We start from the raw sequence: 21,587 nt of genomic DNA on the forward strand, positions 1-21,587 counted from the left end.
AGTGCCATTAAACCGGGTTTATGTTTAAACTGTTTGCTACTGAGCTTGTTTCTGTAGTTTTTTGGTTTTTGAAGGTTTTAATTTACATGAAAACGATATTGATGCGTGCCACCGACTTGGTAGACCTGGACCAAAACCAAGGACTATTATTGTGAAGTATGTCTCAAAAATAAAACGCAATGCCCTCATCAAGCGCAGAAAAGAATTCAAAGAGATGCTTAATTTTATAAACGCAGACCTCAACGCCTGAATAGACACGTCTTGGGTACTATTAGGAAAACCCTACAATACCCTGAACGTGCGACAGAAAGAGCATGGGCATGGGAACGGAAACTCTTTCATAAAAGACAAGACGGGAATATTTGCCAGATACAACACCGCGATTACAATAGTTGGATGGGTATCAAGTAGACTACACGCGTGAGGAAAAGTATTGGGAGACATTATCTGTGATGCTCAGTGTACTCATACAGCAACTGGAGGCTATCGATTGACTATCAACAGCAGTATGCTTATAAATACATGTGATTTCAACCGCTTAATATATTGAATACCTTTTGATGTTTTAATATAATGTTATTAATTAACCCATTTTTGAAATCCTATATTAGGCGAGTTTTGTAGGCAATCAAATCGGAGAAAACTCATATAAGCCGAGTTTTGTTGATATTGGCCGAGTTTGGTCGATATTGAGCGAGTTCTGGCATATATTGCCTTCAATTGCCCGGTATTGGTACCGCACTTGTCTCGGTCAAAAAAGTGATACTAATATTTGATTAATAATATACAATACAATGAATGGGCAATAGAATTGTACGCGTATACAACTTAAACAGCGTATTCAGAAATGCATGTAAACGTGTAAATTAATACAAGAATAGAAATTAAAAAATAACTTAACATTTTATTATAAATTGTTCGATACTTTTGTTTCTACCCATTATTGCTTAACAAATATGCATTGTGCAATGTGACTACCACAGCTTTAACTTTCCGTTTTTGAAAGGTTATGCTTAACTGAAATGAATATAGAATACGCTTATTTACTGACTGCAATTGACTTTTTAAATATAACACATTACAAATGCATGTGCATGACCTATACATGTGTACGACCTAAGTTATATGGACACTACTCTAAAACTTAACAGATAGACATATTTGAAAACTTTGGTTATATTATTTTCATCATATTGTCAAGAAACCCTTTTTCTGTGTACTTTATCAATCTACGTTTAGTACAGTAGTGGGTCTCCAATTAGCAAATTCATCAAGGTCCTTATTTAGTTTCGGTAAGAGTGTTATCAGGATATAAAAATGGTTTATACCAATGCGAAATTGTAAGACGAGTTAGTTTTGTAACGAGTCTGTTCCAATTTTCGCTACCTTTCGCAAGGAATAGACGCAAAATCAAAACCTACCTCGCATTACTACGTATTATTAATGATTTTGTGTGTTTACATTCTTGTACATGTTGTTTATTGACACACCTTAAACGAAAAGGTTATTTTACACAATGCATGTAATTTGTTTTAAATGTGCATTTAGTAGAACATCAGAAAAAGTGAATAGAGCATTATATACTAAGAATATTTATGCAAAAAGTTACGCCAAAGACATAGAACACAAAATCACAAACAAGAAACATAAACAGCACAAAACTCTACAAACAGCACAGTGCATAAATATTATATATATATATATAAATATATATATATATATATAAATATATATATATATATATATATATATATATATATATATATATATATATATATATATATATATATATATATATATATATATATATATATATATAATTGGTATGTTTATCAAGAATCGTTAGGTACCGCCTTGGAACGGTCAGTAAAATGTAAATTTACTGGACCATACTTTTGTATATGTATTACAGATTTTGTCTTCATGATTGAAAATACTTGAGAATATCATACATTGCATATTTTTCGTATGGTTAACAGCCAACATCCTTTTTTCACCTATCATTTTTAATATAAATACATGAAAACACTAAATGAAAACTAAAATATAACATCTTATCTAGAATTAAGGTGTTACTACAACCAACGCATCTAAATGTTATATCAATTTGCGCAATGCAGTAAGCATAAATCAATCGTATTTAATGATTGCTAATACAACTGTGATATAATTGACATGCACAAAAATACATAAAAAAGTATATAAATTAAAAGTAACACAGTATTCAATCTGATATTAATTTGACACTCTTGTTCTCACACTATTTTTAACAACACTACATCGTGCTTTCTAGTTTACCTTTTTTGAAAACCCATATCATACTTCCTTTTAAATGAATTTAAACATACGTTAACATACACCCTAAATATATATCAATAAAACTCACCTTATCTCGCATATAAATAGCTAATATTTGATAGGCATCGTTTAAAGAGCAAATAAAAATAATAAAGGATCTAATGGTTTTAAGAAAAAAACACTGATACATACAATCTACATCTTTTATAATGTGTTATGGTTTCTTATTACAATGATTTTGAACTTGATATGTTTTGGCATATGAGAACGAAAATAGCAATACCTAATGTTCGTGGTTAAGGCAATTATCAGAAACGGATACACATGTTTGAATGACTTTAAGGGACTGTACACCAGACTGGCACCAAAAAAAGTTTTTTTCTGTAACGAATCTCAGAACATTTTTTTAATAATTTTTTTTACTCTTTCATATCATAATTGTAAAAAGTAATACCAAAATGTGAAAAAAATCGAGTCGGAGACCGGGTTCGAACCGGTGTCGCCAAAATTGCAATCCAGTGTTGTATCCACTGTGCTACGAAGGCTTACCCGTAACGGTTGGAATACTTAAGCTATATACCTTACTTGGTAATATTATATGATAACATCGACTAGCCAATCACGCATAAGGAATGAATTCTACTAGGTAGACATACCTAGTAATATTTTTTAATGGAAATATACGAAAAAAATGCGAAAAATAAATTAATTGTAAACTATGTGGTACTTCAGTTAGAAAGTTTCAATGCATTGCACACATCGATACCAAGTTTATGTCAATTTTCGATAATTTTATCTTTTTTTCGCTATTTCATCGTACGGACTACAGCCCATTTAAAACAAATCATTATGATTTATGTATGCTTCAAGAAGTACAATGTAAAAAGGAATTGATTCCAAAATGGAAAACAGAATGGGGGCTGATTGCATATTCAGCGGAAACAAATCAAAGAGTAAGGTTGTTGCATTTATTACCCCAAAAACAAGATTGAAATAAAAAAAGAAACATAATTGATAGCAGGAAGACTTTTTTTGTTGACATAACAATACATGACCCAGCACTTTCATTGATAAACACATATGGGTCAAATAAAGATGAACCACAGCTGTTTTTACCGCTTGAAAGCTATATTCTTAACAACAACGACAAAACATTTATTATAGGTGGAGACTTCAACACAGTTTTAAACGAAAACTTAGTCAAGAAAAATGGCAAAACTGGAACTCATAATAAATGCAGAGCAAAAATGTTTGAAATGTTAAGCTCCTCAAATTTAAGCGATGCATGGAGACTAAAACACCCAGAAAAAATACAATTTACTTGGCACTCGAACACGAAAACTCACATCCACAGTAGACTTGACTACTTCTTAGTTTCTGATAACCTAATAAACATTTAAGAAGAAACCATTATAAAGCCCGCCTATAAAACAGAACACTCACTAGTATCAATTAGATTAAACACGTCGAAGATAAAACGAGGCCCGGGATATATCAAAATAAATAACTCTGTCCTATTATACCCAATTTATCCAAACAGCATAACAACCAGCATAAAAGAAACGTTTAGTAATAGCACCGAATGCAATGCAAAAACGCTTTGGGAACTGATAAAAGGTTCAATGAGAAATGAAACAATTAAATTAACAACTCATCTTAAAAAGATTCAAAATAATGAAAAAACAAAACTATAAAAAGAAAGACAAACTTTAGAAACTAAACTCAATACGAATAACAAAAATATATCAAATATCTGAAATTATCATAAATAAGAAACAAAAGATAGATGAAATAACACAAACACAACTAAACGGTATCATATTAAGAGCTAAATCAATTCACGTTGAACACAATGAAAAGTGCACGAAATATTTTGCTAACCTTGAGCAGAAACGCGCTGAAGGAAAATCAATAAATACTGTAAAGGTTGAAAATGAAAGAATAAATAGGTATAGAAAAAATCATAAACGAGAAAGTGCGATATGATACAAAATTATACTCTAAAGATAATAAAATTAAAAAAATACGACATGAAACCCCTTATAAAACACTTAAAGAAGATGAAAAACAAAAAAAGTCCGGATTCTGATACATTAACTGAAGAATTTTATCAAACCTTTTGGAAAGATGTACAACAATACCTTATTAAATCACTTTTCACTATAGGACAATTAACACAACTTCAGAAATAGGGGCTAATTACACTCTTACCGAAACTGAATAAGGACCTTGATGAATTAACTAATTGGAGACCCATTACTTTACTAAAGATAGATTATAAAATAGCAACTAAACCCATAAACAGTCGAATATAAAAAGTTTTACCATCAATTATAAGTCATAAACAATCTGGGTTTGTTAAGGGAAGATATATAGGAGAATAATAGGAGGGTAATTATTGAAATCATAGAATATTAACAATAAAACAAAAAACCAGGACTCTTATATTTTGCCGACTTTGCTAAAGCTTTTGACAACTTAAACCACAGTTTTATCATTGAATGCATAAAATCATTGAAGTTTGGACCAAATATTTTAAAATGGGTAACCCTATTCTACAACAGCATTCAGAGTCTGATAAATAATAATGGACATATATAGCAGTCATTTGGACTAGAAAAAGGCGTTCGACAGGGCTGCCTATTGTCGGTGACATTGTTTATAATTTGCTTTCAAACATTATTTAACTATGTTGTACTAAACTATGACATAAAAGGAATTTAAAGTAATGCCAAAATTATAAAGCAAACCTTTTTTGCCGATGAGTCAACATTTTTCAATAATGGTGACAAGAAATCCTTTGAATCACTTTTACAAACCTTAGAAATGTTCTCAAAATACTTAGGCCTAAACCTGAACACCAATAAATCAATCATTATGAGGTAGGGATCATTAAAAAACTCAAATATACAATTTAGTAAACCAAAAAAATTGTATGGACATCCGCTTATGCTACCACGTTAGGAATGACACTTACAAATGATAAAAATGCAAATATTTCAAAAAATATTAATAAAAAAATTCAAGAGTTTAGAAACGTATTAAAACAATGACACCACAAAAAACTGTCACTGATCGGAAAAGTTACGGTAAATAAAACATTTGCTTTACCTAAGCTCATTTATCCATTTACTGTACAAGCTTATCCTACTAAACATATGATAGATGATATAAAAAAATACATATTTGATTTTTTGTAGGCTGGAAAACTGGATAAAATAAAAAAGACATATCCTTTACCAAGACTATGAACACGGTGGACTTAAGCATGCAGATATAGAATCATTTTTAAACTCAATTAAAGCATTATGGATGAAAAGATATATAGACCCATCAAATAATGGATACTGTAAAATATTCTTCCATAGAAAAATAAAGAACTACGGTCATGAACACCTACTAGAATCAGATTTTGATCAAACAGTTCTAAATTATATAACATCAGAAGGATCTTTACTAAATGATGTAATAAAATCTTGGTTAAAAATAAAAACCACGTTTTATGAAGAGAAGTCTTGAGAAGAGATAAAACAAAACGGTCATACACTGTATTTTAAAGAATGGTATCAAAAAGGCATACAATTATTCGAACACATATACTACTAAAGGGTAAATGAAAATATCCGACACTAGTTAATTGTATCCCAATTCATTTGAAAACAAGATTAAATCCGAAAATATCAGTCAAAACAGACCCCCCAAAAATACAGATAGGATAAAGGAATCGAAACAAACAAATAAATTTCTATATTCGATACAACGAAAAAACAAAATCAAGCCATCATCAGAAATTAAATGACAACTTACATTCCCAAATAAAGAAAATATCGGAAACCCTAACCGTAACCCAACATCGGGCGATTATCGCATAATGGTTAGCAGCAACCAATATTTAACCTCTAAATAGTCCTTTTCTAGGATTTAAAGAGGCGCAAATGTTGTCTCGCACCTTGTGAAGCTATTCGGCTAACATTAGTGAACACATATCTTCTCCTTTGTTTTGACCAATTTCATCGCCGCTCAATACCTTCACCAGTATGAAAAAACCCTGAAATACACCGCTCAAACCACTTGGATATCTGAAGAGATAATGCCTGCCTCTTGTTAGGATGACAACAACGCCTTCTTGTGAAATATTTCAACATTGGCACCTTCAAGACTTGTAAGATTTTAACATATTTCTCTCAAAACAACAGGGTCTCAAAACTTGTCAAAAGTTGTCAATTTTCTACTGGTCGTAAAGTAAACATGCCATTTTGGTTACTAGTATGTCAGTGTTGCCAATAAAAGCCATCCAGTCCGTAGGAGTTCTTGTTTCGGGACCAGATATCAAGAATGACGGCGCAGTTCTTTTTTGGCATTCAACTTACTTGAATAAATCAGGGTAATCGACGAGCTTTCCGAATATATCAGGTACTCATGGTAGGCTTTGAAGTTTTGCATTGCCGACAAATATATGTGCAACATCCTCACATGGTTTTAAAATGCATTCTATCAGCAGTTTCTAAGGACCTTGAAACTTGACAATAGGTAAATGGCAGTTTTGTTCACAATTAGATTGTAAATGAACTCTTCCATAGTTGCCTGGCCCGCTCCATGAGCTCAATTTTAAATCTAATTTATTTACAAAATTTAGTTCCTCCTTATTTATCAATTCATGTTTATGTTTGTAAACTGCATTTAAATGAATTTCACGCTGTATTGAGAAAGAATTAAAAATATATATTTGATATACATTTTAACAATATCTGTTGAACAAATGCATTTGTTTTTATATTATTGTGCTTTAACATTAAATTGATTGCAACTCTATTTTATCTTACCCATTGTATACATGAAACTTAACAGTAATATTTAAATCTCTGTCTAAGTAACGTCATCATGGTTACGTAGGTTTTATCACTGGTTCAAATTACAAATGAAACCAGACTATAAGGTGTGTATAACTAAAGCGTGTAAAGGGTATTCATAGTTTACCAGCATCAATCGTTATTATGCAAAATATAGCTAAACGTAACGTAAATTACACTCGCGTTATCTGCACAACCATAAGAAAGTTTAGCGATTTATTGCTGACATTGTCCAATACGTATTTAAAATATAGAATACCTCTTTCATCAAGCAAAATATCATGACCTTATTTGTATAAGCACTCTGTGTAACATATTATTTCCATAAAAACATTGTTTTTATGTTATGTTTTAACAGTAACGTAATTAACACCAATTCGCGCGGTATGAATTATTAGAAAACTTTCATAGAACTTAAGAACGATGATTTACCAATTTCAATCTTATAAACGATCATAATACATGGAAGAAATAGTACAGATAAAACTTAAAAGTAAATCCTTAGGATAACGCAGTTAAATAATCCGTTACTCACTTATACTCGCTCCCCAGAGCGTAAACATATCTCATTGTGTGGCGTTTTGCTTAAGCTTTAAGAAAATCTCCCTGGGGGGGGGGCAAAATCATTTTTATGATTTATAATCAAACGAATTAACCACTTTCAGAAAAAAATGAACTGTTCAACACATACTAAACCATGGCGCTGAAATAATTTGTTATCATGAACGTAAAGATATCAAACTAATTCATAACAAATACTGCAAAACACTTTTATGTGTAAAAATCAACAACATAGACGCAAAATGACTTAAAAGTGACTAAAACTCTTTATTATTCAATTCGTATAGTATGCTTAAAAGTAAAGTGGACAATGGATCGATAAATAAAGCCAACTGGAAATTTCATATAAACCAAACGAGTACTTAATTTAACACTACAAAATTATTCAAAGAATAACAGATATTTATAAACAATCATGGTACTCAAGAATAAACAACTCAAGAAAAACTTGAAACATACTGTCTACTTAAACACACTTTTGTTCTTGGAAAGTATCTAGACCGATTTAAATGTAAAGAAAATCAGAATAGCATTAACAAAATTTAGAACCAGTTCTCACACACTACAAATAGAAACGGGAAGTTATAACAATATACCAAGAACACAGAGAAATTGTACAAACAGCAGTCAAAACCAAGTAGAATCGGAATACCATTTTCTTTTACTATTCCAAAACTTCCGGGATATACGTGAACAATTTCTTAAACCATACTATTGCCACTGGCCTAATATACACAAGTTTGCAAAATTAATATGCGAAGAAACCACAACCATGAATATAGCAAAATATATATATCATGCAAATAACCATAGAACTTAACACACATGACATCAAACTGCTTGATCATACTTTGTCTTTATGAATCGTTCAAACACGTCAAGTTGAAAGATTAATATTTGAACTGCGCTTTATATTTTTCGTTTTTAAACCATGCTGTTTTATTATACATGTTGTAAACTCAAAGTCGCCAACAAGTAAATAGCTGTATACGTCTGAAGTGATTGCATATAAAGTTACTTTTTGGCATTTTGGGAAAACACTCTATTTAATTGTTTTGAATTTGTTCGATTGGAAGGAAATGGCATTCTTGTTATTGTCATAGGTTGGGAAAAGAACACACATTAAACTATCTCCTACTACAACAGTGAACGTTATCAAACATAATATTAATATCGTACCTCGATATCACTTTTAGTATATTTAACAAATTGTTTCCGGTGTTCCTCGCTATTTCAGAGATCGTTATGTACGTTTACTTATTGCATTTGCGAAATATTTCCTATTTCTAAAATGGACAGGAAATAAATATTTAGCATCGAAAGAGAGCCAAACTGTGTGGAGAAGGCAACATATCCTTAAGCATTGAGTTATGATCAACCCATTGCAAATGACTTTTCACATGGTTTTATCAATACCACATTACATTTAGCCCCAGAGTCACTCACATATGTACGTTTTATCATAATGCTAAGTACCATGATGTGAACTACGATGCCCTCTCTATATCAAAGATTGCGAATGCTAATTCAGACTGATATTTTGCTTAATTCTAAGTGATGCACAATAATTCATAGTTGTTATACTTTTCAATCAATCCAATACCTGCACTCTGAGAAATGAATTCCATTCAATTACAATATATAGATATTTCTGCTTGACTAAAAAATTGCTGACGTCCGGACTGATGCAACAAGGATTCTATGCAAATTTGCGGTGTTAATCTTCAAAGTGAGTGATTTGTTTAGGACAAACGTGACATACCTTTTTCAATGTTAAAATAAAATAGGTTAGAGTTTTGAGAAATGAATGGTTGTCTTATGCGGGAAACATTAGACATAACATTTCTTAAAAACTAAAGTGTTGCCTTTTTGCCTCTTTTCATATAATATGCAGGCATGGGTTTACTCGAAGGTATTTTTATATTATCAGTATAAAAATCATTACTCGGATGTAATTCCACTGAATGTACTATACGTTTTCTAAGTTGTTTTGAGGTTCAAGGCCTATTCATTTGTACATTTCTTTACAAAGTGGTCGTTACGAAACGTTTCATGATACTTTTTTCCGTATGCCGGACACTTCATCAACTCGTGATTTGTCCCAATTGATTGTATTTCATTATCGCCTTTTGATCACTTTCTGTTGACACACTTCAAATACATGTCACACGAAGTAACTTTCATTGTATTTACATTATTGTCAGATTATTCCGATATTCTTCATATACCAATAACCCTCTCTCAAATGTGATATTTCCTTAACAAGTGCATGGTCACCTTTGACGCCGCAGACGATCCGATCCCTTATTGCTGAAGCTCTAACTTAACCAAATCCACTTGAACTGGCTAAAATCCGATTAATTAGTTCGATTAAGAAAACACAACGGTCTTAAAAATCATCACAAGCAGGTCGAAAATGTAACATTATTTGATAGTTTTCGTATTTAGTGAATATCAAAAGTTAATACTAGTTAATTTGGCAAATACAGCTTGTAAAACCACAACAATCGGTGACAAAACAACCAGGGCTTTTAATGCAGCACGAACAATGTGGAAAAAGCCCAAACCGAATACTATTGTCACCAGAATCATCTAAAGAATATTAAAGTATGAAGTAAAAAATAAATATTCGTATGATTTTTAAGTTAAAGTAAACTTCAAGAAGTGAACGAGGAGACATTTGTCATTGTTATTACAGAGCTTAAGTTACAAGGAATTTGATACTGTAGGCGAAATATTGTATACCATGTGACATATGGTTTTCTATCATTTTGTTATATAGGAACCAGCGAGACGAGAAATGTTTTGCATATCGAATTTATTCAGCATTACGCTACATAAATACTTTTGCTTATCAATAATATTACTTTTCAGATATTTTTAAGCTTTTATGATATAGAAGATCTTTGTTGAATATGGTGTAAGATCGTATTTTGGGGGCTTGATAAATTATACTTTAATGCATTGGATTGTCTTTATTATTGTTTTATATTTCAACGTATCTTCAGGCACAAATTGAGCATATTCCATGTGTAAGTCAAGTATCCTTAGATATGTCATTATGCTTTTTTAATTATGAATGAGATGTTAACCTTTGTGCAATATGTAAGAAAATTGTTAATATAATTACTACGTTTTAACTTTGGAGGCAAGAATGTTGTTTGATCTATAGATATAGAAGCCTTTGTCCAATCATCACCGTATTAAGTCAATAGTTTTATTGGCAGAATATCTCAGTCAGGTTTGATAACCATCAACGTCTTCATAGTCACTACAGTAGTCGAATTGGCAAAACAACTGTATTTACAGTTCCCGTCTCTAAACTTGGCCGACATACAGCTTGGTGTCCTAGCATTTTGCGACAGTTGTTGCTCTTGTTTATTTTATTTTTAAAGTAATCTATGAAAGATCTCGTTTGCTTTTTGAATTGACTCACGTGCCATCACATCTAAAAGTGACCTTAAACACCATCATGTAACCACAACGTCTAGTCACATCTAGATAACGGCTGCCATAAACAGCATGATATAAAAGCCGATCAGGATGCGATATCCCATCTATTATCGAATAGACTCCTTGAGTGTAAAGCATATATACACGGAAAACAAGTGTCCGATGGAATTGTTCAGCAATAAAAACTTGACGCCAGTCAATAAAGTATTTTTTTCAGCGTCGTTCGGTATGACGCAGTCGGTATAACGGCGTCGGGGATTTTAAATTCGGTACATTCCGCAACCAAGTTTGGGTCCAAGTCATATTTTAGCTGGGTGAACGGCCGTATACTGATATGTAGTTTTCATATCATCTAATTAAATATATCAGCTGCTTTGCTCTGTAATACACACACCATTTTACATTGCGACCTAACTAATATTAACTATAAGCTTACAGTCCATAAATATAGTGTATGAAAGTCTTAATTTATTGAATCATGGACATTCTCAGAGAAAATGGTATCCATTTTCAAGTGTATTACAAATGTTTGCATTCTCGTTCATTTCTTGTTATTGATTGGGGCGTCAGCCATCTGCCCTTTACTATCTCTAATCTTTGTGAAGCTACTCTTAGTCGTGTTAATGCTGTTCTGAAAGTATTGGTTTGTGTGATGTTTAAATAAAACTGATAATCAAAATTTGCAAATGGGATATATGTTGACGCCTTTCATGATTCTCGTAAATCTTCATTCCATTCTTGCTTGAAACAAGTTGAAGAACACATATGAAAAGAAGGATTTTTTTAAATATTAAATTATTATTTTGGGCAAATTTTTGCAACATTTACTTGTCCAAAAGTGATGAGTTTAGGTTTCATCAAGAGGAAAATAACTACCCTGATTTAAACAATACTTCCTCAAGTTGATATTTCCACTCCTATGTGTGCAATGAAAATATCAAATAAACATTTCAATGTTGTAACTTGTACGTAATTATTCGTTGATTTACTTGATAGATTGACTCATATGTTTTAAAAACACAGCTTGCAAAAAAAATAGCAAAACATCGACCCTCTTTCGATCATTTCGGTATTAAGGAATGTGATTGTAAAGTTTCCTCAGTAAATAATTTTTCTTCAGATTTAAAATCTTATGTGATGAAATGACAAAATTATTGTAGAAATATTGAAAGCTGAGACAGTCGCAGGATTGGGTGATTTTACAGATGTGTCGTTATCTGAAACGACTTAATTTATGTTTGAATATTGAACTTAGAATTGCATTTTATATCATAATAGTTTTTATTTACAACTGCAGTCGAAATATTGATGTATCTCTACACATTTGTGTAATAAGGTAAATGGGTGAGAAAAAAACAAGATTGCAGAATGAAATATGTAGAAAAATACAGAAAAAGCGAAACAATGTTTCAAAATTGAACATTTACCGTATCTAGGTCAATACCAAAGTTAGAACAAGTGAAATATGAAGTATAGTATGGTAAGAATGAAACTAATTTGGGCGAAAATTTCAAGTTACGCTTGCGTTACTCCTGTGTTATTTATGAGTAACTCCTTCATATCAACAGACCTGCGACATACTTACGAATTCGTTTCAAAATATAACAAATATAATAATAGCACTAATAAAGCAAATGTCTTTATTGTGTTAGTATTTTTAATAAAGGCATTTCATGAGTTTTCACAGCATGGTTTTGATATGCGTCTCTGTGAAGTTCTAACGAGATGGTTGATGTGGTTGCGTATTATGCCAGTTGTGGACATAACGCATCAGCTTTGCTTTTATGTTTGCTGTTAATATTTCACCGGGTAAATTGCAATGTCGTTTTGAAACCGTTTGGTTGTGCTGATTGCGAATAGTGACAACCTTTAATGGTATACATATATTATTAGCATTTGCCAAGTGAGTAATAGACTATTCAGCGTCAGAAAATGATACTTGTGTAAATGAGATTTTACACACGATGTGTGCAAACATTACCAAAGAAAACTATATTTAACGCATGGATTTATTTCAATTTTACGATCAAATCATGCTCAATCTTAAAAGGGAAGAGACCTTGTATTGCAATTAAATAGTCTAGTCAATGATATATGCACAATAAGTACGTGCGGTAGTTCAGAGCTTCCTTTAAAATGCAAACCGAAAATGTACTCAAGAACTGTTGTTTTTTTTTCAAATCGTCTGATAGTACAATGTCGTGTATAAAATACTTACCGTGCCAGTAGTTGTCATGTTGCCTCATTATTTTACTATATTCAGTACATAGTGTCTGCGTTCTGCCAATTTTAAGGATTGTTTTAATGCCGTTTAATGTTTGGTCCACATGTTAGACTTTCATCCTCTATACGTAGTTGACGGTCTAGTAATATAGACGTCAATGTTATTTCGCGTGTAAATCGGTCAATTAACTATGGAACACTTTTCTATAGGGAAATTATGTAGTGGACAATAGCCTACAAGGAGTAAACATATAATCTTAATGCGATTTACCTCAAACATTGTTCTCAAATGATACATATCAGGGAATAGAAATGACTCAACACATATAAATAATATGAATAACGCATAAACATGATTCAAAATATGCATGCACGATCGTTGTTATAACAGTTTATCTAAATACAGTGACCTTATTCTTTTACTACAAATTCAAATGTACACATAAAACAAAATCGAAATTTAAACACTATTTCAATTGAATATTATTCAATTATCACAGCCTTCTTTACCTACTAATCACGAAACGTATATATCATTTTATCAATTTAAATATATATAAATATATATAAATATGTTGTTTCATGCCATAAGTAACATTTTATAAAATGAACGAAGATGACACCAAGTGTAAGTATTTGAGAATATTTCGACTTTAATTCCGTCAATATGATTCCTTTCGTGCTTTTTTTACCCAGTTACAAAAGCGCTACAAACATATTTGAGCGTAGTATCACAGTTTTGTGGAAACATAATAATGGATTTCCCATTCAAAGCAAGTGCGTCTTTACATTTAAACAACACATCTCTAAAGAACCTGTCTACAGAAATTTACAGCTTATCATACCTGCATAAGAGGCTTGCCCTTATGTTTACAGTTACAATAGCCGTTTGATTTCACCTCATTATTGCAATATTATGATCGAATAAGAACCTTTCCAATATATTCAGAGCAAATAAAAGTGAAAATTACTGTCTGTAACAACAAACTTGGCAATATGTCCAAGAAGTAACCCGAAGTTGCTTGCGCATACAGAATGTATCCTGGCCGTACTATGAGTAAGACAATAGTAATGTATAAAAGAACGGCAACCATGTCGATTAAAACACATTCAGTCACTATGTTGGACAAATAAACACCTCAGTAAGGCTTTTACTTTTGAATTTTCGACTAGTTGCATGTCTCTGTATTTCTGATTGTAAAAATGGCGTAGATTGCATTGTGTCTCTTTCAAGCAGTGTGATGTCGAGCAGAGAGTATCCGGCTACGATGTAAGATTTGATAGATCTTGTAAATATTTTTATTTCAAGATGAATAATAAAATCATAATTCAAATAAATTTATACATAAGTTAGCATACCCGTTTGTTTTGTCCTGTTCCTGCAAAGAGCAACCAGCACGGTGAACATGACGGGTAGGTATATCACTAAATATTCCACCAGAATAGCCCATCTTTCCTCGTAAACGTTTTTCTGACACACGAACAAGAATACGGTAAAGTGCTGACTTCCATATGTCCCAAGCGTCTCAAGCGAATGTTGTGTAACTGGAAGTGGGCTATTTTGCGGCACAATCTTGATTACGGAAAAACTTCCTGTGATGATGCAACCAAGTGTGCCTGCGTATGCTAGACACGAAGACATCGACCGTTTAAAGTTCTGAACAAAAACATTATGCACGATTAACACGAGCACAACCCCGTTGGCAAACGCCTCCGTCATCGAGTAATCCAAGCACGAGTCGACGCTCGGAGGTCCCTGTTGTACGCGTCTTTTCATGTAATTTTCAGCAATTGTCAACATGCGCACGCTTGCGATCAGATGGAAAAATCCAGAGAGCACCACTGCGACCAGCGTCGTGGTATTTCGGCAGTACTTCCGCATTAAGACTAGATGACCGACACAGATGGCGCCGGCCATGAGGGCCGTGAATATCAAGCCGCTCTGAAAGAGCTGAAAGATGAACATCACATGACTAAGGTCGTCAGTCTGCTGAGATGCATGAAGGGTGGTGCCCTGACCCATGTATACTGTCTGTAATGAAATAACCAACGAACTTTATAGGTATACAACGTATGGTCCAGTTTCAAGTCAAATGATAACCAAGCGCCAATGAAACTGTAAACACACATTAATATTCGAAACAGTTCGCATGTATCAGTTATTAAGGTTTGTGTGTTAAACTTACCATCCGTTCGTGAGTGTTTATATCCGTTCATATTGTTAATACAATAATCGACTGAAAGATTACAGCCGATTAAATATTTAAAACGGCATAATTATAAACGTTCAAAAACTATTTTCAATACTTAGTTAAGTTACTTTGGTATTTAAATGTAAACATCAATGCATTGTAGACATCAATGCAATTTGAGTGTTATTGAAATAGTTGGAAATATGATACCTTTAACAGTAACCCAAGCTTTTTAAAGCGAATTTATTTGCGATGCAATTAGGATTCCAGTAGTATATATTATTATCCGGATAGAATATAACACTTTTAAAACACAATTTACCGATTAAAACAGAACCAAATTAATAGATTTTTCTCGTTCACGTAAACTTCGATAACGTGGATAAGTTATTTTCTAATTTGAGCAAGGCAGGACAAGATCTGCACGAACGTTAGTCGTATCAAAACCAAACGTAGCAAAAACGTTTCCAGCTTTCTTATTTGATGTTATTATTTTATTAAGTCGGATTTTGGAAGATTGTAAAAGCATGTAAGTTTCAAATAGATAAACCAACAAACAACTTGATTACGAGCAATTATGCAATTCATGTTTTTATTCCTAAAATATCAATGCGCTGCGCCACAGGATGAGGTAAAAAAGTAAAAATAAAGTTATTTATTTTGCATTGTTCCGTAATACATTCATTAACTTTCCTTAAAAGCTTAAACAAGATACTGCAAGAAACAGGTTTATTACTTGCAGTCATACAATTCATAAATTAATCAATTTCAGCGTTCTGCTCCTCGCGGTCGTGAAAAAAAGATATTTGGAACATTATTTCATTGTTATTTTTTTTATATCCGTCAAACAACGATATATATGGAGAAAATGAAAAATATAGCAAAATATATCAATTCCATATAAGGGCCCAGTAGAGGTCTAGGAAGTTTTATCAACAAAGTGCATAACCAAGTGAAAGACCTTGGCTTCAAACCATATGAGAAGTTGTAGAATTATTGTGTTGTACCGGTCGTGGATTTTTGTAGCTCAGTCTGGGGAATCAAGCAGTTGCAACCCTCAGACAAAGACCACAATTGCGCAATGAGATACAACATTGGCGTACATAGATTCGCCCTAGTTCCCACGCTTACTGGCGACACAGGACGGATCCCAACCCGTTACCACCGATGGATCAACATGCTACGCCGCTGGAACAGGCTCGTGCTTAAGGACCGAAACAGACCGTGTGCCCAGACGTTTGAAATGGACTATTACAGTTGTTTATGCCATTGGTCAAGCGAGGTAAATGAGATCATGACACACATAGGGCAAACAGACAGTTTTGATGTCAAATCACCTGTTGATCTCTCAAATTTACAACATCTTGTGCGGAACCATTAAATAAACATTTGGTCAACGGAGGTTAGTTCTATTCCGAAATTGAGAACGTAAACAGTGTTCAAGCCGATTGCTATTTGAACTTTGGCACAGTTATGCACTGGTATATTATATTTTAGAATCGAAACCGGGCGGTATCTATTTAAACCTGCAGATACAAGACGTTGTAGGCTATGAGATGCCTAAGAAGCTGAGAATGAGTGTCATTAGTATTAAAATGCGCATTGTATACTAAAACAAGAACTTTAGTCTTGTGATTTCTGAATATCATTTCATTAATCTTACTTACATTGAAGAATAAGCGTTTCCGAATCGTCGAACCAATCGTTCCAGTTAGATCGCTCGTGAACAGTAGCCCTCGGGACCTGCAGGCGTACGTTTACCATTTTAGCTACCGTTCAATTACTTTCTACAAAGGAAGCCTTACAGTTTTAAGTTATCAACAATGTTTTTGTTTGTGTACCGTACTGGTATATGTGTTTTGTGCATTAAAACTTTCTGTGTGAATATTAATAAAGTTGAATTTTTATTCAAATGGTAATAGAATAATACTATCAGTCATGTTTCCCCGGTCCGGATAGAAAAATCCGACCCGAGGGCACCTGCGTTGCCCTGTTATGAGGCTTGCCGAGTTACCGGCTACGCAACGTGCCCGAGGGTCGAATGTTTCTATCCGGAACGGACACGCATGATATTTATTTATTCTAGCATACCTTAAATAACATTTTTTGTTAAGAAAATACAAAAAACAATAACGCATTTTTGTACATTTCACCAAAAAGCGCGTGGCGATGATGTTTACTGACGTATTGGTGCGCAATAATTTGTATTTACTACATACGTCAATAAGTTCCTTCGATATCACGTCTTTTAAGGGTTATTTTGTTTTGTTTTGTAGGTATATTTTTTAGTAAAGTTAATGTTAATGGAACTCATCTATAGAAATCTTATAATTATGATTGCATAAAGTGTATAATAAAAGAAATAGAAAGTATTACATCTGCGTGCCCATCTGGCATGGGAAGATGCCAGATGGAGTTTTCAAGCAAGGCTAAATTCACCGGAAATTGAACAAACTGCAGTCGAAAGCAAGAATCGGAATACCATTTTCTTTTAGTATTCCCAAAATTCCGGGATATAGGTAAACAATTCCATAAACCATACTGTTGCCAATGGCCTAATATACACAAGTTTGCAAAACTAATATGCGAAGAAACCATTAACACAACCATGAATATGGCAAAATGTATATACCACAAATAGCTTCAGAATTTAACACACATGACAATTTCATAAGATGGACAGTTTACATATGAATTATATTATAAGAATTATTTGAAATTACCATACATTGCTGCAACTAATTCACTATGTATCCACGGTTGGAATATCATTCAAAAATTTATTATACTTTTCATTCATAGCAAGTTCGCCAGTTGTAGTAATAAACACGAACATTAATAAACACGAATTAGCTCATGATTTTCACGATTGGATTAATCCTACATCTGTTAAAAAAACATTCGGACTTTGGTGAATAACTTGTTTAAATTTTAGTTCAAACAAATTGCTAATGAAAAAGTAATTTTATATAAGCATTCTAGATTTACCTTTAATTACAATATAGTTCACTACTACTGATTAACAATCATTTATCTTTTTGTTCACATTTTATTATTATGCTTTTCGCTAAATTTTACCTGTTTGCTCGTCAACTATTTGTATGCTTTGGGCATAATTGCCTGAAATGAATTCAAAGTTGTTGTTGTTGTTGTTGTATATAAATAGTTCAATGCTTTCCCTATTGACATCTTTAATGATTATGTAAAATAATAATTCATGAATTATGTGTCATAATTAACTTATATGATTATTTCAATCAGCCTTTAAGTGTACTAAGTATTTCCATGAAACTGCTTGATCATACTATGTCAGTATGAATCGTTCAAACACGTCAAGATTAATATATAAACTGCACTTTATATTTTTCGATTCGAAATACGATATTTTTAAACCATGTTGTTATATTATACATGTTTTAAACTCAAAGTCGCCAACGATTAAATAGCTGTATACGTTGTTGCGATTGCATATAAAGTTACTTTTTGGCATTTATGGGAAACCCTCTATTTACTAGTTTTGGAATTTGTTCGATTGGAACGAAATGGCATTCTTGTTATTGTCATAGGTTGAGAAAAAACATACATTAAACTATCTCCTATTACAACAGTGAACGTTATCAAACATAATATTAATATCGTACCCCGATATAACTTTTAGCATATTTAACAAACTGAATATGTTTCCGGTGTGCCTCGCTATTTCAGAGATCGTTAGGTACGTTATTTATTGCATTTGCAGAATATTTCCTATTTCTAAAATGGACAGGAAATAAACATTTAGCATCGGAAGAGAGCCAAACTGTGTGGAAAAAGCAACATATCCTAAGGCATTGAGTTATTAATCAACCCATTCCGTTTTTGACTGTCGTTCTACATCAATGACTTTTCTTATATTCACACATCCATATTTATGCATTCAGAAAAATAGTATCTTGATTATAATGATTAAAATTCAACTGATAAGGTTGAGCTATGGTCATACTTACGCTTAAATAGTGATGTTAAAAGTTATTGTTCTATAATTTTATTTCTTGTAACATTCACTTTCAATATTGAATATATTTTCTTTGTAATCGGATCGGTCGCCTAGGTGAGAAACGTTGGCGATAACAACTGAACGTACAGGACAACCGGATGTCATAGTTTGAACAGGATGCATACTGTATTTTTTTTCTGCTTTTTTAACAATTTAAGACCTCTTTGAAATTTCGCGTTGGTATTGTTAACAGTTAACATGCTTCCTTAAAGTCTGTGGGCTCTGTCTGACTTCAATGATACAATTTATTATCTGAAGTTATGATAAGATAAGATAAGATAATCTTTATTTAAAGTCGGTTATGATAAACATAAATAACACCAGCTGATAGCTATTTTCCGATATAATAGATTATCCAATAACAGACAAACAAAAGACCTGAAAAGATTCAAGATCATAATATCACATGTTAAAATGTTAATACATAGGCTGCAATAAGATTATAGTGTTACGAGCCAGGCGTAACGAGAAAAACAAAGCCAGCAACAAACTTTACAAAATTTATTATGTGAAAGTTACAATGTTGAAATACAATTTGAATACTTGTTTTACACTTCCAAATAGCTTGAATAATTCCAATCCTGGGTTATGTCCTTTTTCCAATTTTAAATATTTATACCAAAAGCTACAGAAACAAGCTCAGAAGCAAAACGTTTAAACATAAACCCGGTTTAACGGCACTGGGCAAACGCCAAAGACATAGAACATGAAATCACAAACAAGAAACAGTGAAGAACAGCACAGTGCATACATACTATATATATGTATATATATATATATATATATATGTATATATATAAACTAGTATGAGTATGCAATGTGCACTGTTAACAATATGTATGCATAATGTACCAAGTGAAACTATATATTGACATCTTTTAATCCAGCAACAAGTATTCAAAAGAACATATGCATCAATAACAGGTTTTCAATAACAAAGTTACCCCAGATAACAGTCACTTTGGCACCCTTGTCCTTTCATATATTGTGGTATGAATGTTGTGACTTTTTTTACAGTTTTTAATGAAATTACGTTACAATTGGTAGAAGTGACAAGTAGTGCAAGCAATTGTAAATATAGAGATGTAGGCCTTGGATTTGTCAAACACTACATAATATTGATGCACTTTAGGTGAACGCTTTCTGTCTCAAACTGCTTAAACAGATTACATAGAAAATTATAACATTGATTTCAGGGACGGGAAAGGTAGCATCGTTTACTGTAAATCTATATCATCAAAGTAGTATTGCTTCCGAGAATGCCCAAGTAATAGTGTCACGTTTTGGCCGCATCGTTATGCCCTGTTTTTTACTCAAACTATTTGCAAGTCTAAGCCGGGTATCACAATGTGCCACGTTGTTGCCATAGGCTAGCAATGTGTTAGACACGCTGTCGTTTCGTTGAAATCCCATTTGACACAATTGACAACGAATTTCAAAGTCAGAGTGTGTCTCATTGTCGCTTGGGCGTCGCCACGTTTGTACACGATGTGCTTCGATATGCATCGCTGCTGCAACGCTGCAAATGCACGTAAATTTTTAACACGTTATTTACTTTCTGACTGGCTAGCCTCATTATAAAATAAATAATTACTGATTTGACCTCCTGGTAAGGTACATTTGTCGCACATGATCGTGGGACCCGCTCCCCCGTCTTCTTGTATCCTCTTCTCTATTGAGCAGTAACATGTTTTGCAGCATGTCTTGGTCCAGGGCTAAAACAGCATACGCCATTTATACATATTATCAAGAGGTTCAACACTTAGTCTTAGCAAAAACAAAATGATTTGCGGCCCTGGATAGAGATGATTATATGCGGTCTCTGGCGGATGGCAACAGACATCCTTCTCGCGGCAGATCATATAATATATGGCGAATGACAAAGTATCAAAACGTACCAAAATATAGCAGAAACGTACCGCAACGTCAAGCAATGTAGAGCTTCGTAGCGTTACGCAGATCATAATGGAGTAC

General features: G+C 32.8%; 1 protein-coding gene across 2 annotated transcripts; it reads right to left on the reverse strand.

Annotated features, from left to right (window-relative positions):
- Positions 1-13,190: 13,190 nt before the first annotated feature.
- Positions 13,191-15,764, reverse strand: LOC128211977 (uncharacterized). Of its 2 annotated transcripts, none has more exons than XM_052917175.1 (3): positions 15,572-15,764; positions 14,745-15,336; positions 13,191-14,648 (listed from the first exon to the last, which is right to left on the reverse strand). In XM_052917175.1, the coding sequence occupies exons 1-3, from the start codon at positions 15,572-15,574 to the stop codon at positions 14,503-14,505; spliced, it is 741 nt and encodes a 246-aa protein (XP_052773135.1). In that variant the 5' UTR covers positions 15,575-15,764; the 3' UTR covers positions 13,191-14,502. The 2 variants fall into 2 exon arrangements, with proteins under 2 accessions (XP_052773135.1, XP_052773134.1); XM_052917174.1 differs by having other exon boundaries at positions 14,745-15,417.
- Positions 15,765-21,587: the final 5,823 nt, after the last annotated feature.

Source organism: Mya arenaria, chromosome 12 (assembly GCF_026914265.1).
Source record: "Mya arenaria isolate MELC-2E11 chromosome 12, ASM2691426v1".
Taxonomy (NCBI): domain Eukaryota; kingdom Metazoa; phylum Mollusca; class Bivalvia; order Myida; family Myidae; genus Mya; species Mya arenaria.